The 20,069-nt window shown below is 37.7% G+C and overlaps 1 protein-coding gene across 3 annotated transcripts in view; it reads left to right on the forward strand.

Annotated features, from left to right (window-relative positions):
- LOC124644957 (polyhomeotic-proximal chromatin protein-like) overlaps positions 1-20,038 on the forward strand; it is a 46,424-nt gene extending 26,386 nt beyond the window's left edge. For 2 of the 3 annotated variants that reach the window (XM_047184653.1, XM_047184655.1), the window contains exons 12-28: positions 415-607; positions 1,331-1,500; positions 2,195-2,304; positions 3,890-3,998; positions 4,556-4,658; positions 5,301-5,410; positions 6,145-6,231; positions 7,204-7,293; positions 9,977-10,105; positions 10,670-10,805; positions 11,686-11,843; positions 12,340-12,481; positions 13,219-13,310; positions 15,105-15,201; positions 15,600-15,760; positions 16,173-16,392; positions 16,654-20,038. In XM_047184653.1, coding sequence (XP_047040609.1) covers positions 415-607; positions 1,331-1,500; positions 2,195-2,304; positions 3,890-3,998; positions 4,556-4,658; positions 5,301-5,410; positions 6,145-6,231; positions 7,204-7,293; positions 9,977-10,105; positions 10,670-10,805; positions 11,686-11,843; positions 12,340-12,481; positions 13,219-13,310; positions 15,105-15,201; positions 15,600-15,760; positions 16,173-16,391 — 2,106 coding nt within the window. In that variant the 3' untranslated portion in view covers position 16,392; positions 16,654-20,038. The remainder of the gene's footprint in view (positions 1-414; positions 608-1,330; positions 1,501-2,194; positions 2,305-3,889; positions 3,999-4,555; positions 4,659-5,300; positions 5,411-6,144; positions 6,232-7,203; positions 7,294-9,976; positions 10,106-10,669; positions 10,806-11,685; positions 11,844-12,339; positions 12,482-13,218; positions 13,311-15,104; positions 15,202-15,599; positions 15,761-16,172; positions 16,393-16,653) is intronic. The other variant, XM_047184654.1, reaches the window with a different exon arrangement.
- The last annotated feature ends 31 nt before the right edge of the window (positions 20,039-20,069 follow it).

Here is a 20,069-nt window from a genome sequence, read left to right on the forward strand (position 1 = left end):
ATTATTTAAAGCAAAGAATGAAGGATTACCGACGTTACTTGGCGAACCAAAAGTTGGTCGACGAGTTGCGCAGTAGACAATGTCTTTGCTGAAAGTTTCACAGCTACTTATAAACTTGCCAACTCACGTCTTTCATGTTAATACTTACTTATTCCTTGTTCAACTTTACACGTTAATACAGACTTTCCTTGCGCCAACGGTAATCGGTTGTGAATAATACACACCATAAGTATCTAGATTTTTGTAAATGTGAAAAATAGCTGCGCTTATTTTGCGCAAACCTGCGCTAAAGAATTTGCACTTGCGCTAAATGTTAGCGCAGTAATTTTACCACAAATAATTGAATGCATTTTCTTTAGCACAAAGTCAGTTCTAGCGCACTTGGTAGTCATATAGACTGTTGTATAATTTCAGGCGGGTACACAAACAATGCAGTTCGCTCCGTGGCAGATATCCGGGGCTTTGCCCCAGGTGTGGGCTGGCGGCCTGCCCACCGGAGCCCCTCACCTTCTGGCTCCTAACCCCATCTTTATCCGAGGGGCGCAGCCCGACGCTCCACCTTCAATGTTCATTCAGCACTCGCCTCAGAATAATCTGCAGCATACCAGTTAGTATATTTTGTCTTTAGTTTATGATAAGAACTTGAGGAAAAGGTAAACAATTTAAGATGTTTAAAGGATTGGAAAATTCTTTAATAAATAACATATTCTGTCAAATAATAATGTTAAGAGTTGAAATAACAATTGATTTGTTTACCTCTTTCGTATATTTTATTTAAATAGACCACATTTATAGTTATTACATATACACTTCACTAAAACTGTTGAAATATTGCTAGCGTTTTATTTTTCTACTTTGTGTTTGCGTTCTATCTTCACGCGAATTTTAATGCCGAGCGATTTATTAACAGTGTTTCAAAAGCTTTTTCTTATTTGTTATCACTGCATTTGCTAATTCAATTAACTATTGCGACTTTGTATACGTTGGTCTGTAAATGAAGTAAGTTAGAAATTTGAACAAACAGTCTTACCAAATGTTAATGTGTTGCCCGAGTTACTGGGTTTAAGAAGTCTGATAGGCATCATTCCTTGTAAACCATTGTACTCTGATACGTTTGGTTTTCTAACCTCCTCACTGCACCCAGGCAACACAGATGTTTTATCTCACGAAAGCGAATGAGCCTTACTTGTGAGTGTGTGTGTGTAAATGTGCACATATGTACTTAAACACTCGACTATGTCTTACCCGCTTTCATGACATAAAATAGACTGGTACTCAGATTATCAGACAGCTATATTCCTCTACATCACGTACTTACCTTAATTTCCAGGTGTCAGCGTGGCTTGTGCGACGTCAACGACTTCAAAGCCGCGGGCTTCCTCCGATGGCTTGGCGAAAGCCCCGAGGCCGCTGTCCAACATACTCCCGTCTAGTGGCATACGGCCTGGCCCGGCTTCATCGGTTTCAACGCAAACGAGTGCCAATCAAGCTCAGAACCAGGTCTGTTAATTATATTATTATGATAATTCTAAGTATATCTTAGACACCAATGACTGTGTTTCGGATGACACGTTAAACTGTAGGTCCCGGCTGACATTGAACATCCTTGTCCGTCGTTACGGGTAGTCCGAAATCAGTAATTCTGACACCAGTCTAACCAAAAAGGCCTACGACGGAACACAACGGTTTTTAGTCAATACGAATCTGACACTCCCTCAGCGCTGCTAACCCACAGCGGGAGGGGGCATTTGATGATATTTGACGTCGTTAAAAAAAGGGGTATTAGTAGGGGTTGCCTGGGTAACTGGGTTGAGAACGTCAGATAGACAGTCACTCCTTGTGAAACACTAGTACTAAGCCGCACCTGGTTAGACTGGAAGCCGACCCCAAAATAGTATTTCCCAAAGAAGTAGTAGTAGCGCCATCAATTGTTCAAACCAAAAATCTGCCGGAAGTCACTATTCCACGCGAACGAAGTCGCGGACAAAAGCTAGTTTTACTATATTTGGACCTTAGAATGGATTGAGACGAGAAGTAAAACATTATTCGTTAGGCAATTAAGTAAGGTGCACACTTGCTCCTGCAATTTGCGTACCTATTAATAATATTATTCTCATAAATACTTAAATTATAAACTAATTATTTAGTAAGGATATTACCAAAATGGAACTCGCAACTTATTATATTTTTCCAGGCGAAACAACGCGGCAAGCCGGGCGTCCGATCCCCGGCGCCGGCCGCGAAACAAGATGCGGCTAATCAAACGAACAAGATGCAGCATCAGATACAACAGCCGAAACAACAGTGAGTATTCAGTGTTGCCAGTGTTCTGTATAGACCCCCACACACTAGCCTCCCTGCTTCTGTGAAATATAAAGGAGTAACTATGTCTATGCTTCATTTGAGAAGACATTTATATAAAAATATACAGTCTTTTTTTTTGTGGTGCGGAGTCATCAAATGACCCGGCTACCTGAGCGCCAGACTCCTACTGAGTAAAACCCACCATGTTCCTTCTTAAACCCTTTATATACCACCGGCCGCGGTAACTCTATCGAACAATCCCGCAGAAGATACACAGCCTAGATTTGATTGTTTTATTCAAAGTTCAGTTGTGGCAAAAAATCTATAGAAATTATTACTTAATTTATTGAATCAATATTTTAAAGCGGTAGTTTATTTATTTAAATTGTGTAAAAAGTTGTATTTTGTGTCTACTCAAATGGAGTATACATATGTATATTGAGCGTGCCAGCCGCGTGGCGTGGCTGGAAAATGAGATTTTTTATACATGTTTATTCATATCTAGCGTATGGGTACAGTGAAACAAGTGCATCAGCCAGCATTTTCGAAAAAAAAATACATCTGCGCCGGCGCATGCTTTTTGTTAACAACGTCAAACACTCAAAGATTTTTTATTGTTTTTCATTTTCTGTTACCTTCTGGGCACGCCACGTGCTGGTATATATGAAGGAAGGATATAGGGACACCAAAAGTATAATAAAATAGCTCTCGGGATACTTCGTTCCGGAGCAAAGGAAACACTGACAGCAGCGACATCTATCAACTCTAATTCGGTTTTAAAAACATCCTGGATCTCAATAAACACAAAATTCCATCCAAATTGGCCAAACATTTTATATGGAGCAAAGCAAAACCCGCGTGGAAGAATCTTAAATAGGAACTATGAATTGGCAAGTATTACCCGATTTGGCAAATCAATGACTATGCAAGGACAGCATAGCTATCAAAATGAAAACGCGTTTTTTCAAAATTTTCTGAAATCAACACTTCGTATATACACGATACAACCCCCAAAAGCGCCCACCCTTCACCACTTCCTATGTGTTATTGCTGGGAAGAAGAAGTGGCGCAACAAAGTCCCTAGCTACACATGTCTGTTAATTTCAGTCTTCAAAATACATGATAATTAGAAAGAAAGAAAGTCAATTATGTTTTGCGCAAGTGCATACACAGAATAAAAATCTTTAAATATGTACTGTTCATGTTAAATCTGTAACTCAGATCTTTCTCTATGGTCTACAAAGTGTAACATGCGTGAACATGCATCTTATTCATTATCTATGGAAATATAGACCATAAGAATTAATTTTTGAAAAAGAAAAATACGAAGAGAATTATCTGAAGTTACTTTTAAATTAAATCGATGTTCAGCAATGTTGTTACCCAGCATGCAAGCTTTTACACAACCACACAATATTTTAGAGTTTTACCCCACTTTACCATCATTTTGTACATGCAAACTGGTTGCGAGCACTTCGCACCGGTTCTATTAGAAGGACATCCTCGATAAGGTGACGGCCATTATTTTGATTGTCTAACTTTCAAAATGGGACATCGCACTAACGTTCTTGGACCTAATTTTCAGACTACTGGTGATGAATTCGGGACAGATGACTCAAATCACCAGCGTTGATAAGCCGTTGACGAAAAATATGGCGACTCAACAGGCTTTGTTGCAGCAACAAGCTATACAGGTATACCTAACATCTAGTTTATGGCACATACATTTTTAAAGCCGAATAATTATGTAGGTTATCGTCATTTAAATAATCGTTACGGGTAGTCAGAAGCCAGTAAGTCTGACACCAGTCCAACCAAGAGTTATTGGGTTGAGGAGGTCAGATAGGGCAGTCGCTCTTTGTAAAGCAATGGTACTCAGCTACATCCGGTTAGACTGGAAGCCGACCCCAACATAGTTGGGAAAAAGGCTCGGAAGAAGAAGAAGATCGTCTTTGAAATAATGTCTTAAATCGATAGGAAACCGTCAAACTTTTGAGTTATAGATATTTGAATAATATTTGAATATAATTACCACCGCGATTAATTCTATTCAGTAATTGAAGGGCATCAGAGTATGCGAAAGCTGTGTTTTATTTAAACATTATGGAAATAAGGATGGTGTTGACATCATAGAGTAGTACAATATCAGGCAGTTTGACAGTAAAAAAGGTTTATCGCTGTGCTCCTTTATGAATATATTCTTCGTACATTGGTTGTTAAAATCATTAACGATTACAATCTCGTATTACAGCAACAACAACAGCAGCAACAACAGCAACAGCAGCAGCAACAGCAACAACAGCTGATTCATCAACAGCAACAGACGCAACAAATGGTGCACTATCAGCAACAAGGTAAACTCATTGTAATTTATTAAACTATGGTAAATTGTCTGTTGAATCGTGACTCAAATGGCTACTGCACTGTGAGATCCGGTTTCTTGTTATAAAGTAATTGATTGTTTGAGTTTATTCTGTTATGTGTACATCTAAAATAGCGAGTCTGTAGTTAGACTTTTGGCTGTGCAATAGACATTTATTTCTTCTAACAGTTTAGTACATCTGCAGCTCTTCAAAACCCCAAGTAATTTCATTTTAAATCGTGTAAAATAATACTAACTAGCAGTTTCACACCATCGTTCCGAGATCGAGATAACTGCTTCCCGTAGCCGGATGGTGACAAAAATTATCCTATGACCTTCTCCCAGTTCCAGTCCTCTCTAACTTTTCCGCTTAAACGATTCAGCCATTCTTGAGTTATAAGTAGTGTTACTAACACGACTTTCTTTTAAACATAGATTATTTTATATATTAGAATGAATTGCTGTTCGTTAGTCTGACTAAAACTCGAGAATGGCTACACCGATTTGGCTTTTTTTGGTTTGTAGAGGTCCAGGGAACGTTTAAACGATACGGAGTTCGCGAGTTCAGCTAGTAGATAAATAAAATTTTACTAATACTATGGCATTATGTAAAAACCAACTATTTACCCCACAGGTATGTCTCTAGGCATGCAACAAGGCACTCTGCCGGTCGGCTCGGTAGCCCAAACACTGCCGATGGCCGGCATACCACAGACAATATCTATGGTACAACAGATTCACCCAGTGAGTATCTACACGGTAATGGCAACTTGTAATATATGTGTTGTCTAGCTTTACGCTGGTTTTGTGACATTTGTTACTGTAAATAAATAGTTTTTATGTCAGATAAACGGCTGACTTAAATCAGAGCGAGAGTATTTTTTTCGATAGTAATAGATATCATTTATTTTCAAAAATCTAAATTGAAACAGTATAAAAATTAAACTAACTTTTGCCAGCAGTTTCTGCTACTACAGTGGAGAAACTACTCAGAGGACCCGGATAACCTCAATAAATGGGCCATCTCATATTGAAAAAAGCACTAGTGCGCTATTGGATGCGAGAAGCTGAAAATCGATCTCAGTGGCGTGCACTTGGAGAGGCCTATGTCCAGCAGTGGACTGCAATAGGCTGATGATGATGATGATATTGAAAAAAGATCTAATCGGTCCACAAGTTCGCGAGATTTGCGCATTCAGACAAACTTTAGCTTTTTAATATATAATGTAGTTTGTAGAGAACATAGTGTTGAGAAATAGCTAAATAAAGAAAAAAATGTCTGCTCTACGTTTCAACATAAGCGTTTCATTTCTTATCTGCGCCGGCGCATATTTTTCGAAATCCGATTTTTTTTTTCAAAAACATCAATAAAAAAAAAACGAACGTCACAAAATTCTGTCGAAATGTAAAATGGCTTTGTTTGAAATATGTTCGCGTTTGAACATTTACTAAGTAAGTTGTTATGTTTATTTCAACAGTTGAGTGGTATGGGCCAACCCGGGACGTTGGTCAGTCAGCTGAGTACTTCTCAACCGCAAAGCGTTCAGACTTTGCAACAACCACAGGTGTGTATACTAAGTTATTAACTAAGTCCCGGTTTCACTGGTTGGGTTCACGGGGGGGGGGGGGAGGTAACGTCTCGGACGCCAAGTTAGCCTGTGCTGGTTACTGTTGATTAGCATCAACCAGCAAATAACTTTGGGTGTTTATGAAGGTACTTCGTGCAGAGTTTCGCCACAGAGAATTCCTTCAATTGCGGGCAGAAGCGGCGCAGCTAAAAGACGCCCTAAATAATTCTGGTGAGCGTATGGACGTGATCGAGTCGACTTGAAGCTCAAGCAGAAAATCTTGCCGACCAATAGCGATTGCGTCGATAACACTATCGCTGAATTGAAGTGCCAGCTTAACGAGCGTGATCAGGAACTGTTGCTCAACGACATTGAGATCACAGGAATCCCGGAGAGTAAAGACGACAGCACCCTCCACCTCGTGAACGTTCGCGCAGTAAAGCTCGGCATTACACTAGACGAGAGGGACGTCGTCCATGCCGAACGAGTCGGAGCTACGCACCGCAACCGTGTTGTTGCCTTGGATGGCAGTATTGCTGCTGACCCCGCTGCGCAACGGCCGCGGAGTATATCGGTGCGCCTGGCGAGGCGCGCGACCCGCGACGCGCTACTGCGCGCGGCCCGAGTGCGTCGTGGCTTGAGTACGGATGCACTCGATTTGCCTGGGCCGCCGCACCGTGTTTACGTCAACGAGCGCCTCACGCGCACCAATCGCCAGTTATTTTATCGCGCCCGCCAGGCAGCGAGTCTGCATGGCTGGAAGTATGTGTGGACAAGGGAGGGAAAAATTTTGTGTTGCAAGGACGATCGTTTAAAGGTAGAAACTGGCTATGGCCTGACGGAGACGGAAGCCTCGGTAGTTGATAAATACACTCCATTTTTCTCCCTTCCTCATCTAGTTAAAAAAAAACATGTTAAATAAAACTTATTACAGAAATAACTCTTTTATGGTTATACATGATATTTCAGACCCTGGTCGGTAGCGGCTTGGTCCAGACATCCGTTGGCATGACCGTCCAACAACAAGCTGCTTTAAACCACTCCGCTTCTATGCAGACGGTGAGTTCGAATATTTCAAACGACACTTTAGTTTATCCGACCCATTGGTACAACCGACCCATTGGTTCAATTGACCTATTAGTGCAACCGACCCAACTGACACTGGTCCAACCGACACACTGGTCCAATCGACACACTGGTTCAACCGACCCATTGATCCAATCGACTCGTTGGTCTAACCGACGTCATGCCTTTTAGCAAATCCTTTACATATTAACACTTAGAGGCATTTACAAAACCTTAGCTGTACCAGGACTTGTGCATTTGACTTAGAATGGGTAACAAACTACAAATATTTTATTTTATACGTACTGTATAAATATATTTCTAGAATGACTAACTATTAAAGCCACTGACTTAACTGTTCTAAAATGTGATTTGTTTTTATATAAAGCTTTACATAAAACAAAACTTCTTTGTTAATATGATATTGACTTCTGCGTTATTGAATTTCCCATATCTGGCAATAGTTACAAATATGGTTGCCGAGAATTATGATGTGCGGGAATCACATTATGTATGCTTTTAAGTAAAATGCTCAGTTCCCACCTTCATAAATATATTTTTTTCAAATATGAAGGATGATTCAAAGATGTAGTTCTCTCATATTTTTACCTACTGAACAGCTTTTTCGGTGGCTCTCAAACATAGCACATATTCCGTATGTATATGTATTTTATCCGTATATTTGAGCGGTTGAAACGTTGGCAGTCGGGGCTCGCGCTCGATGGGGCTTCGTTGCTGTCCTCGCCGCTCGTGCAAGTCTCCCCGGCCTTATTGCACCATGAGGTAGCCACCTCAAGAAAATACCATTTATTTCCACTCAATCTTTGTACTACATTTACCTTATTTTATCATCTATAAGTGTCAAGTTGGTTCATCGTAATTTTTGGTTTCGATCAACGTAGATATCATGTAGTTGTATGGCATTACTATCGAATGTATCTGGCTCTGTAAGAAGTATTGTATCTATACTAATATTATAAAGAGGAAAACTTTGTTTGTTTGTTTGGTTGTAATGGATAAACTCAAAAACTACTGGACCGTTTTTAAATATTCTTTCACCATTAGAAAGCTTTATTATTTGCGAGAAACATAGGCTATATTTTATCCCGGTGCGGGCAGTAGCTCCCACGGGACGCGGGTGAAACCGCGGGAAAACGGCTAGTTTGATATAAAATTACCCCCTTCGGTCGATAGTTCTGTCATCTTTTCCATCTTTATTTATGTAATTCCTTTGTCATTTCTCCAAAATGATGTTTTAGGGTAATCATTAAGGTTGTTCAATTTGAATAAATCGATTTATAAATTAATGCTAACTTTTTTAACTAGGTGTAAATATATCAAAATATCATACTTTGTTGACGTGGTTCTGCCGATATTCAAATTGGACATATTTTTCAATCGTCATCATTTATTCATATGTTTTATTTTGTCAAAACTATAAAAGGTTTTAACTCTTTGTAGTCCTAAATACTTTGTAACTTTCAAATTGATATTTGCTTTAGAAGTCTTATAGCATGTTAAATGTGCATGAATAATATCAATGGGATAGTACAAATTAACCTTTAGATTGTAATATTTTTGGAATCAGGCATTCAGCAACATTGTATTAAGCAAAATAGGCTTTTCAAGGAGTTTTCAGAAATAAATTTGCATGTGCTATAAAAGAATTCTAACATTCGCGTATTACGCAGTGGAAGCCATTAACTGTTTGCATCGTTACTAATTATGCGCAAGCGCATAGACCGGTAAAGGATCATATTTATACTAAATGTCAATTGAATCTTCAGACTAGTATGGTGGTATATCCTACGGGTGTTAGTAGAACAAAACTTCAGTAACTTCGTAGCTTGTACATCGGGTGTGTCGTACCTAATCACATTAAATCCTGTCACATATACTTTATGATATTCTATGGAATTGTCAAAAAAATTACCTAATCCATTCAGTGGTTTGGTCACAGGAGTCATTTTTCGTTTTCGTGATTTACAACATCATGTGTAAAGCAGAGATAAAGTTAGGAGTATCGAATGTTTTGACCAGTTGACAGCTATCAGTTTTCAAGGGAGAATTTCCCTAAACAAATGCATGTCTTATGCATGTCTATGCGTTTCTATTAGGTAACATATTATTCAAAAATCTTCCATAGATATAGTTACTAATGTCGATGAAACTTTATAAATGCATGTTTTATTCAGTAGAATTATAAACTGAAATACTCATTTAGTAAGCATGATAGTTCGAAAATATTGTTAAATATCATTCTTCTAGTGATTTGTTTATTTAACTTAGAATTTTAGTATTTCTCGATGTATATTTTTCTAAGGCTAAGCAATGTGATAAATCTACGTATGTTTATTACTGAATATTTTTAAAATATTCCGTTATGTTATGGATGTTATTTATTAAGTCAAATCTAAAGTCCTTTTTGTTGGGCATAAATATGACATTTTAAACTACACTTCTGCCATTGAAATGTAGTACAAAAAAATCACATCGCATATTTTTAAAAGTGTACATTTTTCTTTTATGATAAAAACATCTTTGACCACTATCTCACCTGATGGTAAGCGATGATGCGATCCAAATGAACCAGGGTTACTTACAAGTAACATATTAAAGACTTAAAAATTCCTTGTTCCAGCTTCATAAATGTTCTAACTCATGTATTCTTGTGTAGCTAACTCTGCAAGCAGCGCAAGGCACGGTGGGTCTGATCGCTGCGCCGGTCCAGGGCTCGGTGCTGCCTCTACAAACGCCTGCCACCCTCGTCACACATGTCAAGACTGAGGATGATAAGGCTACAACGGTGAGAATTTACTATTTATTCATTGTTATATTGATAGTTCCCTTTTGAGAATGTAAGGACGGCAGATAGAAGAGCATGAAAGAGGATATTATGCTGCGACCCGTAATAAAATTGGTGGGCAGGAGGATAATGTTATATTGAAAATTGTACTACTAAAAGAAAACACTATATTTCTTGTCAAATAACTTTACCGTCAAGGCAGCCATTTTGTCTTGCGCATACGCAATAAAGTTTTACCAGTAAATGTTCACAGTTTTGCACACTCTGTTAGCCAACTTGGGAGCTAAAAAGTTATTTGATGAAAGATTTAAAGATTGAAAAGTGAGTCTAAGAACTTTTTAAGGCCTGTGCCTATATGTGGGGCAGTAAAACTATCTGATTATGATGATAACTCAGAATACTTCATGAGTGAAAGCATAGAGCGTACACCTGCGTCTGCGCAAATGCTCATGCACTATAATATGTCCCGCGTAGTGGACTGATCTTTTATGAGAAGAGGCGCTGTGGCTGAGAATCGGCTTATAATATCGGCATAATTAAACTTATTTTTACTTAACATTACAGGCGCCGGTGCTACAAATCCAGCCGGCCCAGCAAGTAGTGTCGGAAGCGACGGAGGCTTGCACCACGACTTTCAGTTCCGCGTCCGTGACCGTCACCACGGCTGATGCTGCTGTTTCCACCAGTACTGCTACTGTTGGTCAGTAAACTTACATATACAGGATGACTAGTAACTGTTACTGTTACAGCCTTTTTATCGTCCCACTGCTGGGCACAGGCTTCCTCTCACACGGAGCAGGATTGAGCATTAATCACCACGCTTGCTCAATGCGGGTCGGTGATTTCAGACTTTATAGTCCAGGTTTCCTCAAGATGTTTTCCTTCACCTTTTTATCAGCCATTGGTGTCTAAGATATACCTACTTAGAAAGTACATACCAACTTAGAAAAGTTGCATTGGTACTTGCCTGACCTGGAATCGAACCCACACCCTCATACTCGAGAGGTTGGTGCTTTACCCACTAGGCCACCACGACTAGTAACAAGCATGGCAAATAAAAAAATAATAAGTCCGTTTTTGATAACGCTCAAATAGAGGACACGTATTTTTCACTTTTCTCTCACAATCAAATATCAACGGAGATGCTATTTATTTTGATTGCTATTGAATTCTGTGTTACGTTACTTCTAAGTTCAAATTTTACATAAACGTAACATTACGAGCCATCCTCTCAACCTTTGTTGCGTCATTATAACTTAGTGAATGTTTAGTTTTGTTAAAATACGTGCCCAGAAGTTTTTACCGATCTAAAATGCGGACAAATTAGAATTAATATTTTTTAACCGTGTCGTCGCGCCAAATATCGGTCACTAATAGACCGATATTTGAACATGATTACAAGTAACTTTCAAAAATAAACATTTTTATGCTCATTAGTTTAATCATAATAATTTAGTTTCTACTTCAAACTTTGAACTTCGCTCGAATTTTTAGGCAGCTGTTTTGCTATTGTGATTGATATTGAACATTGTAACTTTTAACGCTAGATTATCAGCCACTTATAACCATTTTAACTGCAGGCTCAGTAACGCCAATGGAGACTTCGAAGTCAAGTCCGTCGAAGTCAGACAGTCAGATCAGTACCAGCGAGCCAGCCGTGTCCGCAGCGTCTACTGTCGCGACCAGCACCGCTCCCGTGCCAAGCAGTGCTCAACAAACTACGCCTGTTGCACCTCAGGTAATATTACTTAAGTTATACTTGAAAATATATATTACTAGCTTTTGCCCGCGACTTCGTCCGCGTGTTAAAGAGACTTACGGCAGATTTTTGGTTTTACCCACATAGTTCCCGATCTCGCGGGATAGATGGCGCTGTATGTCCGGAATAAATTTATATTTTTTGTGATAAAAACTATCCAATGTCCTTTCTCAAGTGCAAAACTATATCTGTACCAAATTTCTCACAAATCGGTTCAGTAGTTTAGGCTTGAAGAAAAGATAGACAGACAGACAGATAGAAAGAAAGACAGACAGTCAGACAGACCGAACGAAAGACAAACAGACAGACAGAAAGGCAGACAGACAGATTGATTTATGATCTATAATACTGTTTCATCAGACACCGTTTGAGCGTCAACATGTAACAAACTATTAGCGATTGCCTCCTATTTCTCATAACCTCACCCTATATACATACAAATCAACCCTACATTTACCACACCAACTTCCCTCAGGTGGTGACAACGGTAGCGTCTTCAACATCATCATCGTCCACCATGACTGCCGCCATCACAGCTCCCGTGTCATCTGGTGGCACCGCGCTGTTCAAGAGCACCCAGTGTACTCCCAGACATATGAGCCAACAAGCCGCTCATGGTATGTATACTGTGATATTTATATTAATATTATATGTCGATATGGAGTGGAGACCACGGACTAGCAAGCGCAGCGTAGGACGTCCACCAACAAGATGGACAGACGACCTTATAAAGGTCGCCGGAAGACGCTGGATGCAGGTCGCCTCCAACAGGTATCTGTGGAGATCTAAGGGGGAGGCCTATGTTTAGCTGTGGACGTCCTATGGCTGAGATGATGATGATGATGACACGTCGATACACCCTACTACCTCGTGGTTTCACCCGTGTCTCGGGGAAACTTCTTCTCGTACTTGTATAAAACATAAGCTATGTTCAGCTCAGATAGAGTAGCGGTTCACTAGTTCCGGAGCTTATTCGATTCAAACAATCAAATCTTTCTTCTTTATACATTAGTAAAGATAAAAGAGGGGGTTAGTGTACCTTCAATCAATGTTTTAATGGAACGATTGCATTTTATATGCAACGACGACTGCGTTTTATATGCAACTATCTGACCTCCTCAACTCAGTCATCAAGGGGTATACCCCCTGTTAAGATTGGGTGCCAGACTTCTGGCTTCTATGATGCTCAGAATTACTCAGGCTCATAGGAATTTGAAAAACCAATAGATCCTTTTCATGTTATATAGCATTATGTTTTTTAGGGTCTTATCTCAAGGATGAATAGTTTTGCCATATATGCAATTGTAATGTAACCCTGTAATGCTATTTAATTAATACATTTCTTTGATTGCAGACAAGGGTCTTCCCAAAGCGATGGTGAAGCCGAACATATTGACGCACGTGATCGAGGGCTATGTCATTCAGGAAGCTGGTGAACCCTTCGCTGTAAGTCTCATGTTCTTTGTTAAAAACACTTGAACGGTTAGTAAAAAAACAGAGATGTCCAAAAAAGAGAAAGATTTCGACCATATTTTTTTTGCCGACTTTGAAGAACGAGTTTCTCAATTTGAATACCATAGTAAAAAAATCGATACAAATATAAATTTTTTTGAAGTGACATTCTCCGTTTTTATCTATACCCTTCATTTTAATTTGAGTTTCCCCCCATTAATTCTCAATACATTTCTTTAAACCTAACACTCAAAGTTATGTCACTAAAAATAACAAATTATTTTTTACATCGACGTCATCAGGAATATTATTATAAGGTATAAATAATTTTAATTCTGTCTGTCTTGATGTCGTGAGTAAAATGGCCGAGAAATACTCGCTCTGTAAAATTATCTATCGTAAAAATAAACATGGATTTGATAATATTATTCTTTCGAAGCATGGCAGGATATGAAATGTATGCCAAAATATGCTTTATATACATATGTATAAATGTTACTTTCTATATGTGACTTGCCCGACTTTGCACGGGTGTATTATCAATTATACTATGTAATATATACTTGAACGTCTTAAATATATATTTATTCCACCTATTGACGGAAATCGCATGGAAAAAACGCTGTGTAGTTTGAACGAACAGACTTGAAGGAATTTCTATTATGTTTTTTATGTCATTTTTTAACTTATCTGTGTTCTTTTTTCCCCATTTTTTATTAATACGTTTTTATATTTAATGTATTTGATTTCAATTGTTGTCATGAAACATATAAATTATAATACGTAGTGAAGTACACGTCAAATAACTTTGCCCCTCTGAAGTCAGCCATTTGTATGACCGTGCGCATACGCATTCTTGTTTTATTCCTTTAAAAATTAACTTAATGACTGTTCTCAACACTGGTTGATCAAATTGATGTCCAGGAGAAGAAACAATGCTTATTTACATATCTATTATGTACATGCTTATACATATTTCTCTAAGTTTCACCGTGACGGTCATTTAGATCTGGTAAAATATAGTAACTAAACTTCAGATGCAAAGTTATATGACGTCATCCAATGAATATAAGCACTTATATGTCTGCGTATGGCGTGGGGCAGACAGAGAAAAGCTCAGCGGAGAGGATTTTTATCACACACTAGAAAATCAACCTTAACAGTATTTAAATTATGTCCATATATGTCTGAACTAAGTATACATATACTAATATGTTCGAAATTACATAATTTATCAGCTTACTATTGCTGAATAATCGAGCATTTGAGAACATACAATTTTCTTTAAAACAATGTCTATGGAGTTCTTGACGGTCCTTCTCCAAAGACCAACTTTTTGGACCCGTACAATCAATGTGACATTTCATAAGAGCTTGCAAAAAACATTTGCCTTTTATATTGAACCTGACTTATCAAGCGGGTCTTGTTATTTTAATAATTGTGTATTAGACTAGGTCCAAAAAAAGACTTTATCATATTCTTTTTTAAAAGCATCTTAAAATAGTGATACTTTCATTTATAGTTTTAATGGAAAAAATATATTCATTTTGTTATTTTTGTTTTAAGGCAAGTAAGTACATGTGAACAATCTGTGACGTCATATATCACATTTTTATAAAAATTGCATAGAAAGTACCCGTTTTTAACAGTTCATTAAATTTGACCAGCTGTCAAATACCGTATTTGAAAGGTTGATTCTCCAGTGGTTTAGAATAACCGTGTCCTCTGTCTGCCCTGGGCCTATATGTTTGTTCCGGGCGTTTGGCACGGTTGTCAACTGATTTGTAGAGTAATTTGGTGCAGGTCAACCGGCCTCTGAGGGACTGGGTCGATAAGGAACAGGACAAGGAGAATAAGCTGCCCTCGTCTGATGATGGACCGCCTCGTAAGTTGAACTACTTGTATTGTAAATGCTTGTAAAGATGTATACAGTTTTCTGCTGGACTTGAGTCGTGGCACAGATTATATATAAATACCCACTTACAAATATTCGTCCGATTGACAGTTTGCATGCTCCTTGCATCCTTTTTACTTAAACTTAAATTAAAAAAAACTTCTAATTTTTATACCACCATTTTATTTTTAATTTTGATTTATGTAAAAAAATAAACTTTGTAAATCCAGGGTATCAACTTCCGTCACGCTAAATTGTATCAAAATTGGTCGAAGCAAGAAGTAACTTACAAACACACACTCCTAAAATCCTTTATACTAGTTCAGATTTTTATTTTCCCTTTACAATATTAATGTGAGTAATAATAATAACCTTCACAAATACTACAGGTAAGAAGCAGATGCTAGAACACTCGCCCAGCGTGGGTCGTATCAGCTCGTCGAACGAGAGCGCGGCTCATAGCACTGCTTCCAACTCGAGTGCAAAGGCGGAAGCACCCGAGCCTAGCGCTGAGGCTGCACCCAAAATACCTAACGCTAATAAGTGGACTGTGAGTATACATTACATTATTCATTTACCTGGCCTTTTCCCAAAGAGGCCGGCTGGTCGGCTTCCAGTCTGACCGGATGTAGCTGAGTACCAGTGCATTACAAGGAGCGACTGCCCTATCTGACCTCAACCCAGTTATCCGGGCATGCCGATATCCTTTGGTTAGACTTGTGTCAGATTTACTGGCTTCTGACTACCCGTAACGACTGCCACAGCTGCCATAATAATATGTTCGAAAGATAGCCGCAACCCAGTAATTTATCGTGGTCACCCATCTACTAATCGACCGCGTCAAGCGTTGCTTAACCTTGTGATCAATTGATCCTTATGTGACTTAGCCACGAGCGTCACACACTGTAATCAATTTCCAAACACATCAAACAATAAATCTAACTAATCCCCTCTCCCCCCAGGTATCTGAAGTGTGCGACTTCATCCGCAACATCCCCGGCTGCGCTGGCTACGCAGACGAGTTCCTCATGCAGGAAGTAGACGGCGAGGCCCTGCTCCTCATCAGACCGGAACACCTGGTCATGGCGCTGTCCATGAAACTGGGACCAGCCCTCAAGATTGTCGCCTGCATCGACTCCTTGCGTCCGGAGAGCGAACAGTCTTCGCATGATCATGACTGAGGTAAGATTGAAGCTTCTTCCCAGCAAAAATATATAGGAAGTGGAAAAGGGTGGGCATTTTGAGAGTTGTCTTTTATTTTGATGTTCAATAAATTCTGATTTATTAGCCTAATTTGAATATTTTTTTTGAGTTTGGCTTATTAATAACTGGCTATTTTCGCACGCATCTCAGGGTATATTTCACAAGCATATGCGCAGACGCATGTGCTCTCTCTATTAAATGTTCTGTTTGTTTCATTGATTTTCTTTTTATTTTTTTCAGATTTGCTGTCAGTGTTCTTCGCGAACAACTTATAACTTCAGTGTTGCGTTATCGGAGAGCACTTTGAGACGAACATTTGCACTACACGCGTAAGAGTTATTCTGTTCAAGTAGACAATTTCGTAGGACTTGTTGTTTAGTTGTTAGTTCTTAGCTACGGTAAGGGGACTACATCGAGTTTTCACACCAAAAGTTCATACACGATGCTAACCAGTCATTCATTTAATATTCATAACGTATTACATACAATAGTTGTGAAAAACCCTTGTGAAATAGTCTAATGTTTAGGCGGTTTCGCGGCGATAATACGACCGAAATCATTTGTAGACTTAAATTAGAGAACACTTCATTGATAAAATATTCATGATATTTCAGATACAATTATGTGAAATAGTCTAAGATATAGGCAATTTTGCGGCGATAATATGACCGAAATCATTTGTAGACTTCATTGATAAAATATTCATAAGACATCAGATACAATAGTTTTAAAAATCCATGTGAAACAGTCTAATGTTTGGGCGATTTTGCGGCGATAATATGACCGAATTCATTTGTAGACTAATATTAGTAGTGCCAGAAACGGCAAACTTCATTGTTAAATATCAGATACATTAGTTGTGAAAAACCTATGTGAAATAGTCTAATGTTTAGGCGGTTTCGCGGCGATAATATGACCGAAATCATTTGTAGACTTAAATTAGTTGACTTCATTGATGAAATATTCATAAGACACCAGATACAATAGTTTTAAAAATCTACGTGAAATAGTCTAATGTTTAGGCGGTTTCGCGGCGATAATATGACCGAAATCATTTTTAGACTTCATTGATGAAATATTCATAATATATCAGATACAATAGTTGTGAAAAACCTATGTGAAATAGTCTAATGTTTAGGCGGTTTCGCGGCGATAATATGACCGAAATCATTTGTAGACTAACATTAGTAGATTGCCAGAAACTATGGCAAACTTCATTGATAAAATATCAGATACAATAATTGTGAAATAGTCTAAGATATAGGCAATTTCGCGGCGATAATATGACCGAAATCATTTCTAGACTTAAATTAGTTGACAGTCGAAACTATTATGACAACACTGGACATACTGGTCCATAGGATTAGCAGGTAGAAGTAGCAACTAAACGAACGCCTTCACTAAAACAGAATCAATTCATTCAATTACTAGCATATTTAGGTTTAAATACTATACTAATATATGTTGGTATTTTCAACCGTTGTTAACGAATGTTATTGTCGATATATTTGTTCCCTTCGCATTATGTTCCACACGTTTTATCTTACAGCCGTCACGTATCACCATCATTACCGCGTTTCATATAAGTTCGGAAAATGCTATTGTGCACTTAGGACAAATGTCGAAAGTTCCGCCTATCTAGTGTTAAGTTATACTTATTTAAGCACGTACTTAGATAATAATTACTTTCGTCTCTCTCTCTATTTTATTTAATAACTTCCAGAAATACTTGTTTTTCTCACGAAAAAGGCGTTTTCCTTCTTTTCCGCATAATCCCGATACGCTAAATTCTTTTCACTTCAAAATACAAATGGGCGTCAAACTGACGATCTAGAAAGCTCGTAAGATTGACGCCTCCACCCTATTCAAAACCTCTCAGATATTGACACATTTCGTACCTAAGTCAATTCGACGGAAAATTACTTGAATATTAATTTGAATTGTCTGAAATGTTCGAAGAAATATTTTGTACAATATTCGACCTTGAACGTGTTAGGGGTGTATGTCAATGTATAGATTTATATCTTAGATTAGATGATAATGACTTCGGCAGGTCATCGACATTTATATTTATCGTATTCACTTTTTGAAATGTAAAACAACGATTATCGATTTTAAAATGTTATGTTGAGAATCGATATCTGAAAAGTGAATCGATAAAGTATCGATTGCCTGCCGAAGTCCCTAGTTACTGCAGGCACAGTTTGTATGTCGTCGTTACTGTTGCAACACATACACTTTGTTCACTAGCTGTAGGTTAGGTTAACTCTAAACGTTAAGTAGTAGGTACTAAGTTAATGTTTCACATAGACTAACAGTTAGTTGTTGTAATTAAAATTTTTATAACACAAAATGTATAACAATATTCGCTTTTATAGTTAATTCGTGTTCAGTTTAGTGCAATTCAACATAAATGATTGGTGTATTATTATTTAAAAGATCCCCGTTTGCCAGTGTGTTTTGTTTGCAAATTTTATTTATCAAAACACTCGTGCTGACCGAGCTAACAGCTTATTACATCAATGGTGCTACTTAGTTATATTTTTGTGGCTAAACATTATATTAACACGATTTCTTGGATTCATGTGTTTGTAGATAATTTCTAATATATTAACAAATACAGCGATTATTTAATTATTATTATTGTATAGTTATTTGAATACATAGTTGGTAAATAATGTTCAATTTAATTTTGGAATCGCGTTATATATCACGGCCAATTATTGTAAATATTAGATTTATTGGGTTATATGCAAGAGAAGAGAGTTGATTAATCACGTTATCTTGTAAATATTCAGTCGTATTAGCACTTACCAAAATCAGGTCAGTAATATTATCTATAGCATAAGTAAACTTGTACAATGCTTTGGTGATTTCAAACTGGGATTTAATTTAGAAGGATTTTCGGTTATAATGTTAAGTATTGCTAATTTACTAAATGGATATATAATTTTTTGTTCTGCGCATTTTCAGGAATATTATATTTAATTTACTGATGATTAATATGTTAATGTATTATAGTAGGATATTATTATATGATTGTATACCAACAATGCTACGTAAAATTCTGAGAACTTTAATTTGATTATTATATAATGTACAGCAATGGTAGGAGAGTGTAGATTAATCTTCACAATTTGTTTATATAATGTACCTAAGGTTAAAGCATAATAACTTTGTATGTATAAAGTACAGTCGGCTTGATCACTGCCATGAGGTTTAAATGTACAGTTCGCATCAGGTTGGCGTCGGCGGCCCGCGTGGCTCAACATTGTAAGATGGGCACGATGTTATTAAGAGATTTCCATGTTATCTTTGCCTACAATGTTAGCCGCTAGGCACGCTACCGTCAGCCTGTTTATGTAAGTTTGTGTAGTCATAGAAGTCAGTTATGAATACTCCTACGGTTTTTTAGAATTATTACTGCTTTAGAATCTAGTAGATGTATAAACGTTTTGATATTGATACATAGTACGACTAACTTTTTGTAAGTATTGAATATGTGACTACACAATTCTACAATTATATAAGTAATTAGAATGTTTAAATGTCCAACACACTGCTCAAAAAGGTGCAGGAGCTATTTCTTGGTTCAATAAGGGAAATAAAGCAAATGAGACTGATATTATATGTTTTTTATTTACTGCATACTAACA

The sequence above is a fragment of the Helicoverpa zea genome, chromosome 31 (genome assembly GCF_022581195.2).
Source record: "Helicoverpa zea isolate HzStark_Cry1AcR chromosome 31, ilHelZeax1.1, whole genome shotgun sequence".
Classification (NCBI taxonomy): Eukaryota; Metazoa; Arthropoda; class Insecta; order Lepidoptera; family Noctuidae; genus Helicoverpa; species Helicoverpa zea.